The sequence below is a fragment of the Eleutherodactylus coqui genome, chromosome 13 (assembly GCF_035609145.1).
Source record: "Eleutherodactylus coqui strain aEleCoq1 chromosome 13, aEleCoq1.hap1, whole genome shotgun sequence".
Lineage (NCBI taxonomy): Eukaryota > Metazoa > Chordata > Amphibia > Anura > Eleutherodactylidae > Eleutherodactylus > Eleutherodactylus coqui.
This window is the reverse complement of record NC_089849.1, coordinates 129,966,897-129,988,029: the sequence shown is the minus strand read 5'-3', so window position 1 is coordinate 129,988,029 and position 21,133 is coordinate 129,966,897. Positions and strand designations below refer to the sequence as shown.

The following is a 21,133-nucleotide window of genomic DNA, read 5'->3' as shown; positions in this document are numbered from 1 at the left end:
TTTTTAAAGGGGTTGTACTGGGAACATAAGTTGTCCTTTGTCCAAAAGATAGGGAATAACTTGCTGATTGTGGGGGTCTTGCCGCTAAGACCTCCTCCGATCCACACAATGGGGTTCCCATGTCCTCTAACTGCACCCTCTGTAGTGAGAAAGAGACAGAATAGAGCGCTGGTCTTGCAAGCAGGCTGACACTCCATTCATTTTATATAGGACTGCCAAGATAGCCGAGTGGCAAGCACTCGGTTATTTTCATCAACCCCATGAAATGAATGGAGCACCGACCGTGTATGCTCAGCCAGTCTGACGTTACAGCGGGTGGAGAATCAACCCCTGCAGTGGCAGGCAGAGGAGGACACAGGACCCCTGTTCATGAAATCGGTGGGAGTCTCGGCAGTTGAGAGTTTCGGTGCCAAAACGAAACCTGGATTTGTTGTTGAGGACAACCTATTTCCACTCCATAGCGTCCAGTTCAATTGCAAACAAAGGCTTTGGTGGGTGGATGTTAAAGGCCGCACACATAATTTACGCCATGAGAGCAAATGTCCTTCAGCCAAGCACGTTGAAATGGTTATGACAGACACAGGGGCCCTGTTTACTGGTGCTTGTCGAACTATCAGACGTTCCTCTCTACTGGTGGTCTGTAGGGGGCATCCTTAGTCCGGTCACCATGTGTGCCCCCATCCACTGATCCCAACACCTCCTAACAGTCTGGTCAGATGCTCCTCTCTACTGGTGATCTGTCAGGCGGGATGAGCCCGGTCAACTTGCGTGGCCCCATACACTGATCCCAACACCTCCTAACAGTCTGGTCAGATGCTCCTCTCTACTGGTGGTCTGCAGGGGGCGTCCTGAGCCCGGTCACCTTGTTTGCCCCAATCTACTGGTCCGAACATCTCCTAACAGCCTAGTCAGATGCTCCTCTCTACCGGTGGTCTGTAAGGGGTGTCCTGAGCCTGGTCAACTTGTGTGCCCCCATCCACTGATCCCAACGCCTCCTAACAGTCTGGTCAGATGCTTCTCTCTACTAATGGTCTGTAGGGGGCGTCCTGAGCCCGGTCACCTTGTGTGCCCTCACACATCCACTCGTCCCAACACCTCCTAACAATCTGGTCAGACGCTCCTCTCTACTGGTGATCTGTTCGGGGGGCCTGAGCCCGGTCACCTTGTGTGCCCCTATCCACTGGTCCCAACACCTCCTAACAGTCTGGTTAGATGCTCTTCTCTACTGGTGGTCTGTAGGGGGCGTCCTGAGCCCGGTCACCTTGTGTGCCCTCACACATCCACTGGTCCCAACAACTCCTAACAGTCTGGTCAGATGCTCCTCTCTACTGGTGGTCTGTAGATGGAGACCTGAGCCCGGTCACCTTGTGTGCCCTCACACATCCACTGGTCCTAACACCTCCTAACAGTCTGGTCAGATGCTCCTCTCTACTGGTGGTCTGTAGGGGGAGACCTGAGCCTGGTCACCTTGTGTGCCCTCACACATCCACTGATCCCAACACCTCCTAACAGTCTGGTCAGATGCTCCTCTCTACTGGTGGTCTGCAGGGAGCGTCCTGAGCCCGGTCACCTTGTTTGCCCCAATATACTGGTCCCAACACCTCCTAACAGCCTAGTCAGATGCTCCTCTCTACCGGTGGTCTGTAAGGGGTGTCCTGAGCCTGGTCAACTTGTGTGCCCCCATCCACTGATCCCAACGCCTCCTAACAGTCTGGTCAGATGCTTCTCTCTACTAATGGTCTGTAGGGGGCGTCCTGAGCCCGGTCACCTTGTGTGCCCCTATCCACTGGTCCCAACACCTCCTAACAGTCTGGTCAGATGCTCCTCTCTACTGGTGGTCCGTAGGGGACGTCCTGACCCCGGTCATCTTGTGTGCCCTCACACATCCACTCGTCCCAACACCTCCTAACAATCTGGTCAGACGCTCCTCTCTACTGGTGATCTGTTCGGGGGGCCTGAGCCCGGTCACCTTGTGTGCCCCTATCCACTGGTCCCAACACCTCCTAACAGTCTGGTTAGATGCTCTTCTCTACTGGTGGACTGTAGGGGGCGTCCTGACCCCGGTCACCTTGTGTGCCCTCACACATCCACTGGTCCCAACAACTCCTAACAGTCTGGTCAGATGCTCCTCTCTACTGGTGATCTGTCGGCAGGCTGAGCCTGGTCACCTTGCATGCCCCCATCCACTGGTCGCAACACCTCCTAACAGTCTGGTCAGATGCTCCTTTCTACTGGTGGTCTGTAGGGGGCGTCCTGAGCCCAGTCACCTTGTTTGCCCCCATCCACTGGTCCCAACACCACCTAACAGTCTGGTCAGATGCTCCTCTCTACTAATGGTCTGTAGGGGGCATCCTTAGTCCGGTCACCATGTGTGCCCCCATCCACTGGTCGCAACACCTCCTAACAGTCTGGTCAGATGTTCCTCTCTACTGGTGGTCTGTAGGGGGCATCCTTAGTCCGGTCACCATGTGTGCCCCCATCCACTGATCCCAACACCTCCTAACAGTCTGGTCAGATGCTCCTCTCTACTGGTGGTCTGCGGGGGCGTCCTGAGCCCGGTCACCTTGTTTGCCCCAATCTACTGGTCCCAACACCTCCTAACAGCCTAGTCAGATGCTCCTCTCTACCGGTGGTCTGTAAGGGGTGTCCTGAGCCTGGTCAACTTGTGTGCCCCCATCCACTGATCCCAACGCCTCCTAACAGTCTGGTCAGATGCTTCTCTCTACTAATGGTCTGTAGGGGGCGTCCTGAGCTGGTCACCTTGTGTGCCCTCACACATCCACTCGTCCCAACACCTCCTAACAATCTGGTCAGACGCTCCTCTCTACTGGTGATCTGTTCGGGGGGCCTGAGCCCGGTCACCTTGTGTGCCCCTATCCACTGGTCACAACACCTCCTAACAGTCTGGTTAGATGCTCTTCTCTACTGGTGGTCTGTAGGGGGCGTCCTGAGCCCGGTCACCTTGTGTGCCCTCACACATCCACTGGTCCCAACAACTCCTAACAGTCTGGTCAGATGCTCCTCTCTACTGGTGGTCTGTAGATGGAGACCTGAGCCCGGTCACCTTGTGTGCCCTCACACATCCACTGGTCCTAACACCTCCTAACAGTCTGGTCAGATGCTCCTCTCTACTGGTGGTCTGTAGGGGGAGACCTGAGCCTGGTCACCTTGTGTGCCCTCACACATCCACTGATCCCAACACCTCCTAACAGTCTGGTCAGATGCTCCTCTCTACTGGTGGTCTGCAGGGAGCGTCCTGAGCCCGGTCACCTTGTTTGCCCCAATATACTGGTCCCAACACCTCCTAACAGCCTAGTCAGATGCTCCTCTCTACCGGTGGTCTGTAAGGGGTGTCCTGAGCCTGGTCAACTTGTGTGCCCCCATCCACTGATCCCAACGCCTCCTAACAGTCTGGTCAGATGCTTCTCTCTACTAATGGTCTGTAGGGGGCGTCCTGAGCCCGGTCACCTTGTGTGCCCCTATCCACTGGTCCCAACACCTCCTAACAGTCTGGTCAGATGCTCCTCTCTACTGGTGGTCCGTAGGGGACGTCCTGACCCCGGTCATCTTGTGTGCCCTCACACATCCACTCGTCCCAACACCTCCTAACAATCTGGTCAGACGCTCCTCTCTACTGGTGATCTGTTCGGGGGGCCTGAGCCCGGTCACCTTGTGTGCCCCTATCCACTGGTCCCAACACCTCCTAACAGTCTGGTCAGATGCTCCTCTCTACTGGTGGTCTGTAGGGGGAGACCTGAGCCCGGTCACCTTGTGTGCCCTCACACATCCACTGGTCCTAACACCTCCTAACAGTCTGGTCAGATGCTCCTCTCTACTGGTGATCTGTCGGCAGGCTGAGCCTGGTCACCTTGCATGCCCCCATCCACTGGTCGCAACACCTCCTAACAGTCTGGTCAGATGCTCCTTTCTACTGGTGGTCTGTAGGGGGCGTCCTGAGCCCAGTCACCTTGTTTGCCCCCATCCACTGGTCCCAACACCACCTAACAGTCTGGTCAGATGCTCCTCTCTACTAATGGTCTGTAGGGGGCATCCTTAGTCCGGTCACCATGTGTGCCCCCATCCACTGGTCGCAACACCTCCTAACAGTCTGGTCAGATGTTCCTCTCTACTGGTGGTCTGTAGGGGGCATCCTTAGTCCGGTCACCATGTGTGCCCCCATCCACTGATCCCAACACCTCCTAACAGTCTGGTCAGATGCTCCTCTCTACTTCTCTACTGGTGGTCTGCGGGGGCGTCCTGAGCCCGGTCACCTTGTTTGCCCCAATCTACTGGTCCCAACACCTCCTAACAGCCTAGTCAGATGCTCCTCTCTACCGGTGGTCTGTAAGGGGTGTCCTGAGCCTGGTCAACTTATGTGCCCCCATCCACTGATCCCAACGCCTCCTAACAGTCTGGTCAGATGCTTCTCTCTACTAATGGTCTGTGGGGGGCGTCCTGAGCCCGGTCACCTTGTGTGCCCCTATCCACTGGTCCCAACACCTCCTAACAGTCTGGTCAGATGCTCCTCTCTACTGGTGGTCTGTAGGGGGCGTCCTGAGCCTGGTCACCTTGTGTGCCCTCACACATCCACTGGTCCCAACACCTCCTAACAGTCTGGTCAGATGCTCCTCTCTACTGGTGATCTGTCGGGCAGGCTGGGCCCAGTCACCTTGTGTGCCCCCATACACTGATCCCAACACCTCCTTACAGTCTGGTTAGATGCTCCTCTCTACTGGTGGTCTGTAGGGGGTGTCCTGAGCCCGGTCACCTTGTTTGCCCCCATCCACTGGTTCCAACACCTCCTAACAGTCCTATACGACCATCCAGCTTCTCACATCCCAATAATTCTCCCCTCTCAGACTCTGGTAATGGGGTCTCTTTTCTGCGTCGTAGAGGCGTCTAGTGGTCAACAAGCTTCACACAAGCAGAAAAAAAGGTCACTACACTCAAGGAGCCTCCGATAGCCTCTTATAGGCCAAGGGGGGAACTACTTTTAGGGCCTCCAGTGTCAAGACTGTTCATCTAATCACCACAACTCTCATCATGTATATATCTGCCTGAGATGGAACTGCATGCCGGGTACTACAGGAGAACGACAACTTCTTCTGGGGGCGCAGCAGTGTTTTTGACAGAATGTGCGTTCTGCATGGCTTCTCACTGTATTGTGGTAGAATTGAATATTACATCTAATTTGTCTGGATTTTAAATCAGGAAGAAGATCTCATTAATATAAAAGTTGAAATTATAGAAAGTGACGAAGAAACATATGTGATGTGTGACGAGTGGTGTGCAGAAGAGGAAGTTTCTACAAATCCCAACACAGGTGAGTAATAAGCTCCTCGTTATCTGCATTGGGTTACACTTTGCTATATGTGTTTTGTCTTTTCGTAAATGACAGAATATACACGGATTGGAAATTTATTAGAGACGCCTGCCCTTTTATGATTGAAGTATCTTTATATAGAAATTAGACACGTGACCCCAGAATACGGTATAAAATCAAGTAGGCAAGTTTTCAGTGGATCAACTGCAGAGTGAATCCATGCTAGAATGGGAAAATCATGCAATCTTGGCAACTTTGAACAAAATTTAGTCATTGGTACCAGACGAGCCGGGGCTAGGATTTTAAAAAACGCCAACCTTGTGGTGTTTTCTTGTACAGCGATGTAAAGAATATACAGAAGATCATGTGATTTGAGGAAAAACACCCAGGAGATGTAAACAACTCGTCAGCGAAAGGGGTCAGAGGAGGCTATCAAGAATAGTTTTGACAAACAGGCAGTGCACACTGATGGAAATTGCAAGTGAATAAAACTCAGGTGTCTGAACATCTTTACTTACCGAGGATGGACTATAATAGCAGATGATCAGTTTGAGGGTGATTCTTGTCTAAGAGAAACAGGAAGGCAAAACTCCAGCAGGCAAGGGAGCCCAACACTTGGATCACCGAGCAGTGAAACAACCTCAGCTGGTCAGATGAATCCAGATTTCTGTTGCTCCCCGCTGAGTGGGTCAGAATTTGGCACAAGCTTCCTGAATCCATGAACGGTACCCGTCCGCTGTATAGTGCACATCAGTTTCTTTTATCTAATTTGTGGCAACTGTAAGAAGCTTCCTGTCCGCAGGGGCCGATATTCCTGCAGTACGATTGCAACACCTAGTGAAATCTATGCCTCAATAAATTGTTGCGGTCTAAGGGCCGAAGAGGTCCAACGTGCTACTGAAGGGGGTCCCTAACATAGTGGTCTTTCCGTGTAGGTCGTCAGTGCTGGGCACTAACCTGCTCCTACATGCGCTAGCTGCCTTGCATGCATCAGAGCAGTTGAGATGAGAGGCATGTCATGTTTCTTACCAGAGGGAGATAATATTTGTGTTCAATGTACCAGACCTTACAAAAGCAGGAGCTGAAGCCAGGAGACGACTAGTCACATAAGTGCAAGTGAAACTGGCTTACAGAGGTATAACGGCCAGAGCCCTCTCCTTTCCCCGTGCTGGCTGGTTTTCCACACCTCTATACAATCCATAGTGCCCCATTTAGAAATTAGTCCCTACACAGTAAAGGCCCATTAAAAAATAACGATTATCACTCACAATTCGCTTAAAAGCCGTCTGTGTGCGACTGCGCGGACATCCTGCAGTTTTCGTTCCCCCGTCGCTCATCGTTGTCTGTCAGCGTGCTGACGATGAGCCTTATCAGGAATTCACAGAAGGATACAGCTGATACTATTGTTTCAGCCCGTGTGACCCCAGCCTTAAGCTTGTACCTCCACTACCATCCATAGCAGATCCCCAACTCTTATTCCCAGGCTGGGACATTGCTATAATCTAGTTGTTAACAATTAGTTTCTGGTTTGCCACTCCAGTTATACTCGGCCATTTCCCCCATATCTTGTCATATTTGTGACCAGCGTTTCTTTTAAGATATATCCCTTTTTCCCGGGGTAAAAGACAATTAACTTTAGTGTTAAATTCTCCCCCTGTAGGCGGCGCTTCATCCAGCCAAAGTAGGCCATCCGTTTTCTTGCTACGTAGAGTAACCTCGCCACCGCTATTCGCTCCTCTATTGGCAGATCGCTCACATAACTGAGTATGCACACTGGTGGGGAAAGATCCAGGTTACCTCTGTATATGGAATTGATTAACTCTTTCCAATCCATTCCCCCCCCCCCCCATTCTCCCCAGCTCCAATTTATTTGAATGCCTATTTGGCATTCTCCCTTCACCCTCCTGCTCCTTGACAGCCGAAATCAGGAGGGTCCCAGTGATCAAATGATCGCCTGGCGGAATGCGCATTCTCTCTTCATCCTCCCGACCTAGGCTGTGAGTGACAGCTGAGGTCACAAGGCTCTTTGCATTGCATAGTGCTAATGTGCATATTCACAAATGAAAAGGAAATGCCACATGAGATGCAGGGGAATAAAATGAACCCCTCACAAAATATTTCATGCCTAACGCAGGAGGAAGTGCGGAACCGGTTACAGAAGATTAAAATCGATAAATCGTCAGGCTCAGATGGAATACACCCAAGGGTACTGAGGGAACTAAGTGATGTGATAGCTAGGCCGCTATATAAAATATTTGTGGATACTATCGAGACCGGGGTTGTACCATTGGATTGGCGCATTGACAACGTGGTTCCAATTTACAAAAAGGGGTCCAAAAGGGAGCCTGGTAACTACAGGCCGGTAAGTCTCACTTCGGTGACTGGAAAAATATTCGAGGGGTTTCTGAGAGATGCCATCGAAGAATACCTCAAGGATAACAATGGAATAACTCCTCACCAGCATGGGTTCATGAAGGGTCGATCATGTCAGACCAATCTGATCAGCTTCTACGATGAAGTAAGTTCTAGGCTGGACCTGGGAGAGTCTATTGATCTTGTATAGCTGAACTTCTCGAAAGCATTTGACACCGTGCCGCATAATAGGCTAATATATAAAATGAGAAGCTCAGATTGGGTGAAAACGTGTGTTATTGGGTAGAGAACTGGCTCAGAGATAGAAAGCAGAGGGGGGTAATAAATGGTTCGTACTCTGATTGGGCCACCGTTGCTAGTGGGGGGCCACAGGGTTCAGTATTAGGACCCATTCTGTTCAATATATTTATCAACGATCTGATAGAGGGACTGCACAGCAAAATATCAATATTTACAGATGACACAAAATTATACAATATAATTAATGCAATGGAGGACAATGTACGGCTACAAACAGACCGAGATAAGCCGGGGGCTTGGGCAGAAAAATGGCAAATGAAGTTCAATGTAGATAAATGTAAGGTTCTGCACATGGGCAGGAGAAATGGATGTCACCAATATACACTAAATGGGGTACTGCTAGGGAAAAGTGAGATGGAAGAAGACCTGGGGTACTAGTGGATTATAGATTAAACTGGAGTAGCCAATGCCAGTCAGCTGCTGCAAAAGCAAATAGAGTCTTGGGGTGCAATAAAAGAGGTATAGGGGCAAGGGACGAGAACATTATCCTTCCATTATATAAGGCACTTGTCAGGCCTCACATGGAATACTGCGTACAGTTCTGGACACCGGTGCTCAGGAAAGATGTTACAGTCCTGGAGGGGGTTCAAAGAAGAGCGACTAAACTAATACATGGAATGAGAGGACTGGAATACCCAGAGAGGCACCAAAACTGGGATTATTTACCCTGGAAAAAAGACGGCTAAGGGGTGATCAAATAACTATGTATAAATACATGAGGGGACAATACAAGGATCTCTGCCAGGATCTGTTTATACCTAGGACTGCGATGGTAACAAGAGGGCATCCACTACGTCTAGAAGAAAGTAGGTTTCATCACCAACACAGAAAAGGGTTCTTTACTGTAAGAGCAGTGAGACTGTGGAACTCTTTGCCTGAGGATGTGGTGATGGCAAAATCCATAGAGGAGTTTAAAAGGGACTAGATGTCTTTCTAGAGCTGAAGGATATTACAGGATATAAATCTTAGGTTAATTGTTAATCCGGGTATACAGGCAGGTAGGAACTATGAGAGGTTGATCCAGGGATTAGATTAGTCTGATTGAAATTAGGGAGTCGAGAAGGAATTTTCCCCCAAAAGGGCTAATTGGCTCCTGCCTCTTGGGGTTTTTTGCCTTCCTCTGGATCAACAACATAGGAGGATAAACAGGCTGAACTAGATGGACAAGGAGAAGGTAGAAGGGGTTAAAAAGCCTTTCTGCCGTCTCCTCAGAGGTCCTCGATGAGGACCAGTGCAGGAGTGCATCTGCACCCGATGTGTCTGACAAGCGGCGGGCCTGTTCCGACATCGGAGCTATAGAGGAATTTCACAATGTCGGGACAGGTCAGGCATTGGAGTGGGACGGGTTACTGAGTGTACATGTATATCTGTTCAGCATTGGACATCTCCACATCATGTGTATTAACCCGCCCTTTGGATCTTACACCGTATACCTAGCGGGTTATCCCTTACCCCTGTGTCATGCCAGAACGCTGAAGTGCGATCTACTCTGTAGATACAGTTGGGACAGCCCAGGTGACTTATTGACAGTCTAGGGGTCACTCAGAATCTCCTCCCATTGTGAGTCTTTGATGGGTCCGATATCTGCTTCCCATTTATGTTTGACCGTCAGTGGGTTTCGTAAATGTAGTTTTCTTTGTAGTTATTCATACATCATAGATATTTTTCCCGTGGTGGTGGATGATGTACCTATCATGTCCGCCTCTATCTGTATCCGGGAGACCCTCTCTATGCTCTTCCTCTTCCACCCATCAGATTCTGTTAGTTGGCAAAGCTCTGGTAGCCAGGCCACATCCCATAATGGAGTATACAGTGTACATCTCTAGTCTGCCACCATGTTTTATGTATAAGTGAGAGTGTAGGGAAGCGTCAAATGTAAAACTATGTCTTTCTAGTGCTTCTAGTAAATGCATTCTGTCAAAATAGTTTTAAAGGATTTGAAAGCTAGCTTCTTGTACTTCTTCTTTCTCCCACCCCCTGAGATGTTGCATCTGTGCCATAGGGTTAGGTAAAGCCAGACCTCCCGTCCTTTGGGTTATAGAGTATTTCCAATTTTATCCGTGTGCATTTTTGACATAATATAAGGTCCCTGAATAGACTATAGACCTTGTAGAAGCGCTGTATAATCCCGTAAGTAGAGTAGTTGTGGCATCCATATCATTTTGATTAGGTTTGCCCTACCTGTTCCTGAGTGAGCGCCATACTCATCAGTCGTGAAGATAGCCGTTTTCAGTGATATCCCATCATCTCCAAGAACAGGTCATCCGCATACAGTGCGGTCTTCTTCTCTATATTTCCATGTCTAAATCCCACTATTTCTGGATGTAGCCTTATCTTACTTGCAAGGGGCTCTAATGCTATTGCAAATAGCAGTGGCGGAAGGGGACATCCCTGACACGTTCCTCTGAATAGTGAGAATGCGTCTGTACAGCCCCCATTCACAGCTACATAGGCCCTAGCATCAGTGTCTAATAGGTGTACTCAGCCTATAAATTTGGAGCCTATAACCATAGTATAATAAATAATAATAATAATAATCTTTATTTGTATAGCGCCAACTTATTCCGCAGCGCTTTCAGGCATGGATAAATGCAAAACAATACAACAATTGCAACAATTACAATGTGAGGTACATTGGGTTAGACACAAATGGGTTGAGGGTGGTACAGGAGGTGCAGGGGTTGGGGAACACAGGCAATAGGAAATTTTATGTACAGATCATATGTAGTATCCATAACCTCCCATAGAAAGGGCCACTCTACGCTGTCAAACGCCTTAGCGGCAACTAGTGAACATATTGTTCTCTCCCTTGTATTGTCCGCTGGTAACTGCAGATTGAGGAACAGTCTGCGGGTATTGGTGGCTGTGGGTCTGCTTGGTATAAACCCACTCTAATCTGGATGGATTAGGGATGGGATCACCATCATGAGGCGATAAGACAACACCTTTGACATCCGCGTTCAGTATGGAGATGGGCGTATAAGAATCTCCCATCAGTGGATCTTTTCCTGGTTTGGGTATAATGGCTATGATTGCCTCCTTAATCGAGGGTGCAGTTCGTGCCTACGCTCTGCCTCTTGGGATACTGGGAGCATATCTCCCCAACTTTTTTGTAAATTTCAGCCGGCACCCATCTACTCCTGGGGCTTTATTATTCCGTAGGGTGTTTAAGGCCTCGTGCAACTCTTCGAGATCCGCAGGAGCATCTAAACATTCCCTCTGCTCTTGTGATAAGCTGCGTATTGTTAGAATTGCTCCCTAGCCCTGTGTTATCCAGAGGAGTACAGCGAGGCATAAAAGGTCTTTCTATGGGAAATGGTATCAATGTCAATTTTCCCCCATCAGTCCAGTACTGTAGATGGATCCCGTCTGCGCTCTAGCTATAATCGCCAGCATTTCATAAAACACTGCTTATTCGCTGCCGTCTCTAGGGTGTACTGGGTAAATGCTTCTTGCACCTCCCTCCATTTAGTTGTAATTTCAGATGTATTGTTCCTAACGAACTGGGATTCTGCTTCGGACAATTTCCCCTGTAGCTCCTGACCCAATGCCCTACGCTTCTGTTTGACCTGCGTAACACTTTGTATAAGGAGACCTCTGAGAAAGGCCTTCATTGCCTCGGATTCTGTAAATATATCGGGCCTACGATTGTTTAAGATAAAGTATTAATCCCACTATTCTTGGGCAGTCTATTATGTTTAGCCAGAAGGCATTTAGTCTCCATTGTCGTTGTCGTAATCTAGCTCCCTCAGTGTCCTGTACTTCCTGCAGCATAGGTGAATAGTCTGGTATAGATCCGGGCAAGTAATGGATCGCTGTTATGTAGTAGGGCGTTACCAACTGCCAGATCAATACGTGATAGGGATTGGTAGAAGCTGGAGTGGCAGGAGTAATATTTGATCCCTGGATTCCTGGTCCGCCATAGATCTATAAGTAGTGTTTCGTGTAATAGATGTCCCAGCAGTGTTAGTTGTCCTTCCCTAATACCTTCCTCTATCCGTGTTTTATCCCAGTATGGATCGATAACGGAGTTAAAGTCTCCCACTATTAAAATTGGAATGTCTGAGATTTTTGTTACAAATTTCAGTATCTGACCCATAACCCTGCTACTGTAAGGGGGTACAATGTATAGAGAAACAAGAATACATGTAAAATTGTACAGTTTACAGTGCAGACACACAAATCGCCCCTTAGAATCAATTTTACTGGAGAAACAATAAAATGGGATTGACTTGTGTATCAGGGTGCTTACTCCCCTCTAATGGCTTGAACGCACGCAGTGGAAACTATTGCCTGCCCAGTTTACATTCACTGCATGTAGGTTTTCCTTGGACAAATGCGTCTCCTGTAGACATAACACCAACGGGTGATACTGGTTGACAGTTTGAAATATTGCTAGTCTTTTAACTGAATCGCTCATGCCCCATATGTTCCACGAGACTATTGTAATACCTCCCCTCCCACTCCTCTATGTAATGGAGAGACCCACTGACCGCTTGGGCAATGCCGTCCAGCGACATTCCCCAGCATGCCCTGAAAACCTGCTGACCATCCTTCAGAGTGCAAGACATCCCCTATAACCCAATTTAGAAACCTGAAACTTCCCTAACAGGCTAGGGCACAAGTCCTCCATAAATCGGGTTATGCTGATCAGGCAAACCTTAGAGAAAAATTAACATTTTTTTTCGTTAACAGTTATGTAGCCTTCTTGCTCCATTTGTTGACCTGGAGTCTTTGCTGCAGATCTTGAATGGGTTCCAACTTTAGTTGCTTCCAGCTTCTTCTGGACTGTGATTTGCTTGTGATTCCCTTCATATTTGGTTTTCGTTTTGTTCTAGTCAGGCAATGGCATCTCTGGAATTTTCAAAAAAGTGTGTCGCACCACCTGTCACAATTCTCAACCTTGCCGGATATAACATAGTATGAGGGATATTCATATTGCGCAAGCAACGTGTTACGTCCTGGAAGGTTACGTGCTTCTTTTGGGCTTCTGCCCAAAAATACGGGAAAAAGGAAATTATTGCTCCCTCCACTATTATGTTTTCCCGCTTTCTGGCTTTGCGCCGGATTATGTCTCGGTCCTTAAGGTGCAGAAGCTTGATAAGGATAGGTCGAGGAGGGGCCCCCAGTGGCGGTAGACATGTCGGGACAAGGTGTGCTCTTTCCACCTCAAATAATGGTGTCAGGGAGTCCTTGCCAAAGGTGTTAAGTAGCCATGTTTCAAAGAAATCAGAAGGATTATTTCTCTCCGCCTTTTCCAGTAAACCAGCGACACGGATGTTGTCTCGTGTGGTTTTCCAGGTCGTCAATCTTATTGAACATGCTAGCGATGGTCTGGTTCTGCCTGGTCAGGTGGCGTTTTAATGGTACGATGTGGTCCTCCACTGTCGTCATCGGCTGAGATCTTCTGCACATCATGTCTTAGTATTCTCATATTTTCTGCAGATGCAATGTGTTGAGGGAAGTGTTCCAGTTCCTCTGGGGGGCTGGCTGCTCACCCCTCCCCATCATGCTCCCTCTAATCTCCCCCATTGTCCTGTGTGCAGGATTCATTCTGCTGCTTTTGTGGATCTGTTATTGCAAACTTCGCCAGCTTCTGGCAGGCAGTCCTGTCCACATGTGCCTCCACTCTCTGCACGCCGTGACATCTTGGGAGTCCCGGCTGCTGGCTTCTCCCACTCGCCGCTGGTCTCTGCTACGGGTCATAGCCTCCTGTCAGCGCAGGGCTGTAATATATTACTTAACGGTGGTCCGGGTCCAGGATCTCTTGCTGGAGCTCAGTCAGCACACGTCTGTTCACATCCAATCAGACTGCGCCCCAGGTGCTGCTTTTAGTACCCTCTTCACAGTAAGAATGTCCCCTTTCCTTCCCATATCAGTAATAATGCTGCCTTTTCTGCCCCATAGGTAATAATTCCCACTTTCTGCCCCATAAATATTAGTGCAGCCTTTGTTGCCCCCGTAATTAATACTGCCCCTCTCCTGCTTTCGTAATAAATAATACCATTCTTTCTGCCCCTGTAGTAGATAAGGCCACCATTTCTGCCCCCGCTGGTAATATTGCCACCTTTTCTGCCATTTTATTAATAATTCTGCCTTTCCTACCCCCATAAATAATAATGCCACCTTTTCTGCTAGTTTTTTAAAAAAATGCTCACCTTGCACAGCGCTTCAGCAGTCTACACCGGACCGCTCTTCATTCTCTTCCTTTCTACTGGAGTGAGCGCATTTGACAGGTACCTAGGCCAGCACCAATCACATGACCACGCTGTCGCTAGAAGAAAGGAGGAGAATGATGGGGGAACTAGAGGGATGAGGGGTGGGAGGTGTAGTTGCAGGGTGAGTATTCCACTGTTTGGGGGGTTTGTTACATCACTACAAAATTGAGCCTCACTGCTTCTCTTCAAATCTGCCAAACCGGTGAGAACCAGTGTCTGGGACTCCATCTTCCTGCTGAGGAACATGCATCTGGGGGTCCCCCTAAACATTGGGGGATTCGGGACCTGGAGACAGTGCTCCATTGGCACCATTGCTAATCCTGATGTGATTGCAGCTGCAGGACACAAGAAGAGAGAATGAGAGGAGAAAACGAGAGACAGAGGGAAGGAGACTGAGAATGAGAGAGAACAAAAGGCAAAACATGTTGTATATTTGGGTTGCCATCAATGCTTTGGTATACTCAGTGCTATAGAAGATTTTACCACTACAACTCCCAGTGTGACCCTAACGGACATAGTAGTGCAGTGGACCAATGCTGGTGTGACGCTGACAATGAGTGACCGCAGCCGGGTCCTCCGGACTCCTTCATCTACAACGTTCATGACTTCTCCAGTGAATGCTTGTTTCTGCACATTTGTGGCCCTCTGAAAATAATAACACCACTCGCTCCAGAAGTATATTACAATACACACCATGACCCCAGAAATAATAATCGTTGTGACCCCCCTGCAATAAATTATACTACACGCCATGAACAAGAAATGAATTATACGCTATACCTCCAGAAATTCTACTACGCGTCATGCCCTGAGAAATTAATTAGATTACAAGCCGTACCCCCAGGAATTAATTGTACAACAAGCTCTGCTCTTCCTATTAAATTATACTACATGCTGTGCCCCCACGGTAGTTAGCCCTCCGTCATGTAGCCCCCTCGGTATTTTAGCATTCCCCCGTTGAGACCCCAACGCAGTAAAATAGAATTACTATACTCGCCTCTTAGCTCCCCATTTCGGCAGCTCCTGTCATCGTTCCACCAGTCTCTCCTGTTCTCAACGCAGTCAGTCACATAGTCAGTTCCAGGAATTGACCGGAAAAGCAGCACGGATGGTCTTTGATTGCGATGGCTAAAGAGCATCCCAAAGCCGTCATGTGCTTTTCAAATGATCTTCCCACCCCATAAGTTTCCCCGATACCTCCATACCTGCTCTTCATCAGCTACAAATATCTGGGTCCGCCTTTGCTAGACAGTCATGTGACCAGGGAATGTCAGCTGGCCTGTTGACATGAGATGTCCTCTAGTCCAGGAGTCCCCAACTCCAGTCTTCAGGCACCACCATCAGGTCATGTTTTCAGCATATCCTATAGAGAGTACACCTGTGGCAATGTCTGAGGCACCAACAATAATTACATCACCTGTGCAACACTGAGGAAATCATGAAAACCTGACCTGTTGGCGGTCCCTGAGGACTGGAGTTGGGGAACACTGCTCTAGCCCATTCCACTCTAGCTTCTTCCCAGCGGGACTGTGACTGAAGCAGCCGGAAGGAGTAAAAGAGAATTGAGTATAGTCCTGCATCTTATAGTAAGTTGTGCATATGTGCCTCTCCGCCATTTATTCCAATGGGAGTGCCAGAGATTACAAAGCATGTGTACTCAACAATTTGTACATGGAGATGAATGGAGTGGCAGTACGTATGCATAACCTTGGCTCTAATCTGCTACTCCAATTTGTCGTATTGGTAAATGTCAAAAATCCAACATACACACATATATATATATATATATACTAGTACCAGTGATTCTTACATATATAACATAGTAAAGGGGACTGGAGTGGGTCACAGTTAGTAAAGTAGAATAGCCAGACAGCAGCCGAGTGCTTATAGGACCTGTGATACCACAGTCATGTGATCGGTCACTGGGGCTCCGAGCTCCGCCCCTGATCACATGACGGTGACATGAGCACAGTTCCTGTAAGCACACGGCTGCTGTCAGGCTCTGCATGCACTGTCGTGATCAAGGATGGAGCTCAGAGCCCCGGTGACTGATTAGATGACGGTGATGACATCGCATGTAACTCACACAATCACTCAGTCACACATCACTAACAGACAGGTAGTCGTTAGTATTTTGATCAAATTTACATTTAAAAATGGCAGAATTTGTACAGTCATTGAAAGGCTGCCTGTCCAAGGGCGTAGCGATATCCCATGGCAGATCGCCGCCGCCAGGGAGCAGAAGACAGCTGACTGTTTTCCGCACTGAGCCTATCTGACAGATGGGCTCACTGCATAGAATCACGGCAAATCGCAGCATGCTGTGATTTGAATCCTGCAAGCGGAGAATCGCTATGATTTTCCACTCGTGGACACTGCGGCTACGCTTTCCATAGCAACGCTATGGAAATCTTTAGACAGCGTGATTCGCCGGCAGAATCACGCCCATGGACATGCAGCCTAATGACCATGTGCATCAGCTACTGTACTGTGTTCAGTTTTTAAAACCACCAATTGTTTGTGGTAGTTTGAAAATTGCTGTGTAAATAGGCCTTAAGAAATTGGTAATAAGTTTCATTTTTCCCCCCCAGTAGATGACACCGAGAACTTAACAGAATCATCACAACTTTCTACAGTGGAGGATTACAACCTCAAACACCATTCTTCAGGAGAAAACGCTGTCATTTTAAAACCCCCAGGACATGTCAGCACATACGGGGCACACCCGAAGGATAAATCACCAGTCGTTACACAAAGAACTGGAATGCAGTTTATATGTTCTGAATGTGGAAAATGTTTTACGCGTTCCCATCTTTTCAAATATGAGTCAGCGCACACGGGACAAATACATTTTTTATGTGATCACTGCGACAAATTTGTAGGTCAAAAATCTCATAATGGAGATCAACTTATTCGAACTGTTGGAAAACCATTTTCTTGTTCTACATGTGGAAAGTGTTTTGCGCTTAAGGCCATTCTTTTTAGGCATCAGAAAATTCACTCTTCTGAAAGACCACTCACATGTGAAGAATGTGGCAAATCATTTCCTTATAAGTCAAGTCTTCTAGAACATCAGAGATTTCACACAGGTCAGAAGCCATACTCCTGTGCCGAATGCGGGAAGTCGTTCACTAGAAAACGCGTACTTGTTGAACATCAGCTAATTCACACCGGGGAGAAACCGTTTCCATGTTTGGAGTGTGGAAAGTTTTATGCACGTAAAAGTCAGCTTGAGATACATCAGAGAAGCCACACAGGGGAGAGGCCGTTTACATGTCAGGAATGTGGGAAATGTTTTACTCAAAGATCACATCTTGTTAAACATCAAAGAACTCATAAGGGGGAGAAGCCGTTTTTGTGTTTGGAGTGTGGGAAATGGTTTACTAAGAAATCAAATCTTGTGGAACATCAGAAAATCCACTCGGGGCAGAATCTATTTTCATGTTCAGATTGTGGGAAATCTTTTACTAGGAAATCAGTTCTTGCTGACCATCAGAGAATCCATTCCGGTGAGAAGCCTTTTACGTGTGTAGACTGTGGAAAATGTTTTAATCAGAAATCAGCTCTTGTTAGACATCAGAAAATTCACACAAAGGAGAAGTCATTTTCATGTTTAGAATGTGGGCAATGCTTTACCTGTAAAATTCAGCTTAAAATCCATCATAGGATGCACACGGGAGAGAAGGTGTTTACATGCTTGGAATGTGGGAGATGTTTTATCCATCAGTCGGATCTTGTCAGGCATGAGAGAACCCACACAGGAGAACCGATACCTTCATATCCAGAAGATGTTAAACAAGAAGATACTTTTGATATGAATGAAAGCAACAACAAAGAGGCGACACCATTTTCATATTAAGTTGGTTGGAGATGCACTAGCCATAAAGCACCTCTAATAAAACATCCCAGCAGTCCCACAACAGAGAAGCTATTCCCATGTTCAAAATATGGAAAACGTATTAATTGTAAATTCAATCTTCCCTTTGCTTTGTGGATTCCTTTTAAAACTTTACTTTTATTAATAAGATAAGATTTCTTTCTGGACTAGAAAGTAACAAACACATACGTTCTAGACAGACCACCCAAGTAGACCTCATTTGCAAATAAGTGTATTTGATACTGGCATAAAATGAGTGGTTTAACCCAGGACTTCAGTATTCCCATGGGAACACAACCAGATCCAACACTCACTTAATAAAAGGTTATACTCAGAGCCTAGATAGTAATGTCAAAATAGGCAGAGTAACAACCAACATGGAGGCAAAAAGGGGCTTAGATGACTTCCCTGAGCATGGGAGAGCCAAATAGGCAAGACTAAAGATGCTCAGACCGCATATAGATGAAAATAGCAAAATAAGCCTATAGTTTATGGATGTTCTACATAGAGAATAATATACCGGTATACTAACTGATAAAAAGTGAATAGATATTAATTCAACTCTATCTAGAACATCTGCCTCTTGGCTATATTGGAAAATGGTTCCGTGCTTATGCTGAAACTTTTTTCCACTCTTTCTACTCTGAAAAGGGAAAGGGACTTGTTATTTGTATAGTGCCAACTTATTCTGCAGCGCTTTCAGGTAATTTATTTATTACACCCCAGCAAGCTGGATAAAGACCCTCAGTAGATCGCAACAGAATTCACTGTTAGACTACCACCTCAGAGTAACATGTTCATTTTGGAGACCATGAGACTATAGGCTTATTCCGCCATTTTCATCTATATGCGGTCTGAGCATCTTTAGTCTTGCCTATTTGGCTGTCCCATGCTCAGGGAAGTCATCTAACCCACTTTTTTCGCCTCCATGTTGGTTGTCACTCTGCCTATTTAACCTTTTATTAAGGCCGCCTGCAGATGGCCGGGTCGGATCCGGCTGCGAGAATTCTTGCAACGGGACCCGTCCCGCGCCCCTGCAGGGACCAGCGCATACTCGCCTTCTTCCGCGGCTCCGGCTGTTTGATGTGCCGGCAGCTGGCGCATGCGCAGACCGGAGACGGCAGCCGGGGAGTGAGATTTTTTGTGTGGGGTTCTGCGAGCCCCGCACAAAAATAGAGCATGCCGCGACTTGTTTGCCGCGCGAGATTTCACGTGGCCAAATCGCGTCCGTCTGCCTAGGATTGCGTTTGCTAATGCAATCCTATGGCAGCTTCCATGGGCAGAAATTCTGCGGGAAATCCCGCCGCGGAATCTCCGCCTGTGTGCAGGAGGCCTAAGTGAGTGTTGGATCTGGTTGTGTTCCCATGGGAATACTGAAGTCCTGGGTTAAACCACTCATTTTATGCCAGTATCAAATACACTTATTTGCAAATGAGGTCTACTTGGGTAGTCTGTCTAGAACGTATGTGTTTGTTTATTTTCTAGTCCAGATAGAAATTTTATTGTATTCATAAAAGTGAAGTTTTAAAAGGAATCCAAACAGTGAAAGGTTTCTATAAGTAAAATATTGATTCCTCTGCCACAGTGGAACCTTCCCTGAATTCAATCTTCAGATGCATCAAGAACAATCGCAACTATTCAAAAGTCTTTATCGTTCTTTCATTTTGTATTCTGAGTGTATTGATCATTGATATCCAACATATCAGAGCTATGTATATTTTACAGTGGATATTGGGTACGGAGGAAGGACACTATGGCCTGCTGCATCAAGGCATTGGTTTTTAAAAAAGGCAGAAAAATTATGACTTTTTGCACTTTTATAACACACGTTAAAAAAAAAAAAAAAAAAAAAAAAAGAAAGAAAAGAGGCATGTGCCTTGTAATAAAAAATTGTTGCATCTTACTCCAGTGCAGATAATATCAAGACAGGTGTAAAACACATTCAAGAAATCAGGGTCTGCATGTTTAAAAAAAAAATAGAGGAAAGTTGTCACCTTGGGCATTGTTTCTGGTCTCCTCTTCCATGCATTTTCTTATGTGTTTGGCTGCTCTCACGCATGCGTTCACAAAACGCTGCATTCAAAATTGTGGCATTTTACCACGATATTAAGTGCCATCTTTGAACACATGTTACAGCATTTGACAGCGCTTTTTAACACACCGTATCATTGTGATGGGTGATGAGCTGCATTAGTGCTAAAACGTGCAAAAATTGAGCGGACAGTGCTCAAAAAATTGCTGCATTAAAAACGCCACGTTCGAGCACAGGTTTGTGAGCCCCCAAAAAACGCACCGTGTAAAAGCGGCCCTAGAAGACACGAGGTATAGACCTGGTCTAATCTGTTGAGATCTTTGGACCCAGCAATCCATGTCAGCCTTTTACAGATAGCCATTTTTACTTTGAGCACTCCTCTCCCTAGCATTGTTAATAATAATAATCTTTATTTGTATAGCACCAACTTATTCTGCAGCACTTTAGCCCTCATTCACACGGGCGACACGGCATCTCTGCGAGAAAATCGCAGCAATATCGCATCGCTGGTCCGTGCGATATCGCTACATCCTCTCGCGGCAATCCCGTGATTTTGTAGCGCTGCAAAGTCTCGCGACTTTGTACCATCACATGCAAGGATTTTCAGGGGAGGCGTGAAATATAAGCTCTACCCCGAAAATAAGCTGTAGCTGAAGAAGAGAAAATAAAAAATACACATACATCACCTTAGACACGCTGTCAGTCCGGACGCATCTTCTCCCCGGGTCACAGCACTGATTATCTTCTCTTCTGGCCAGGGATTAAAAAATCCCTGCCTTCTGGAAGCGCTGGCTGTGATTGGCTGAAGCTTAGCCAATTACAGCCAGCACTTGATGAATGGCTGCGATTGAACCAATCACAGAAGAGAAGAAGATCCGTGACGGGACCCGGGGAGAAGATGCGGCCAGACTGACAGAGTATCTAAAGGTGATGTATGTGTATTTTTTCCCTGCAGCTAAGGCTTAGTTTAAGCTTTGACAGTAGGATTTCCTACTGTCAAAGTTGCACTG

General features: G+C 47.2%; 1 protein-coding gene across 2 annotated transcripts in view; it reads left to right on the top strand.

Moving 5' to 3' along the window:
* Positions 1 to 18,262, top strand: part of LOC136588511 (oocyte zinc finger protein XlCOF22-like) — a 71,019-nt gene extending 52,757 nt beyond the window's left edge. Inside the window, exons 10-11 of one of the 2 annotated variants that reach the window (XM_066587791.1) lie at positions 5,212 to 5,323; positions 16,809 to 18,262. In XM_066587791.1, the coding sequence (XP_066443888.1) occupies positions 5,212 to 5,323; positions 16,809 to 18,073 (1,377 nt within the window). In that variant the 3' untranslated portion in view covers positions 18,074 to 18,262. Of the gene's footprint in view, positions 1 to 5,211; positions 5,324 to 16,805 lie in introns of both variants that reach the window. The other variant, XM_066587790.1, reaches the window with a different exon arrangement.
* Positions 18,263 to 21,133: the final 2,871 nt, after the last annotated feature.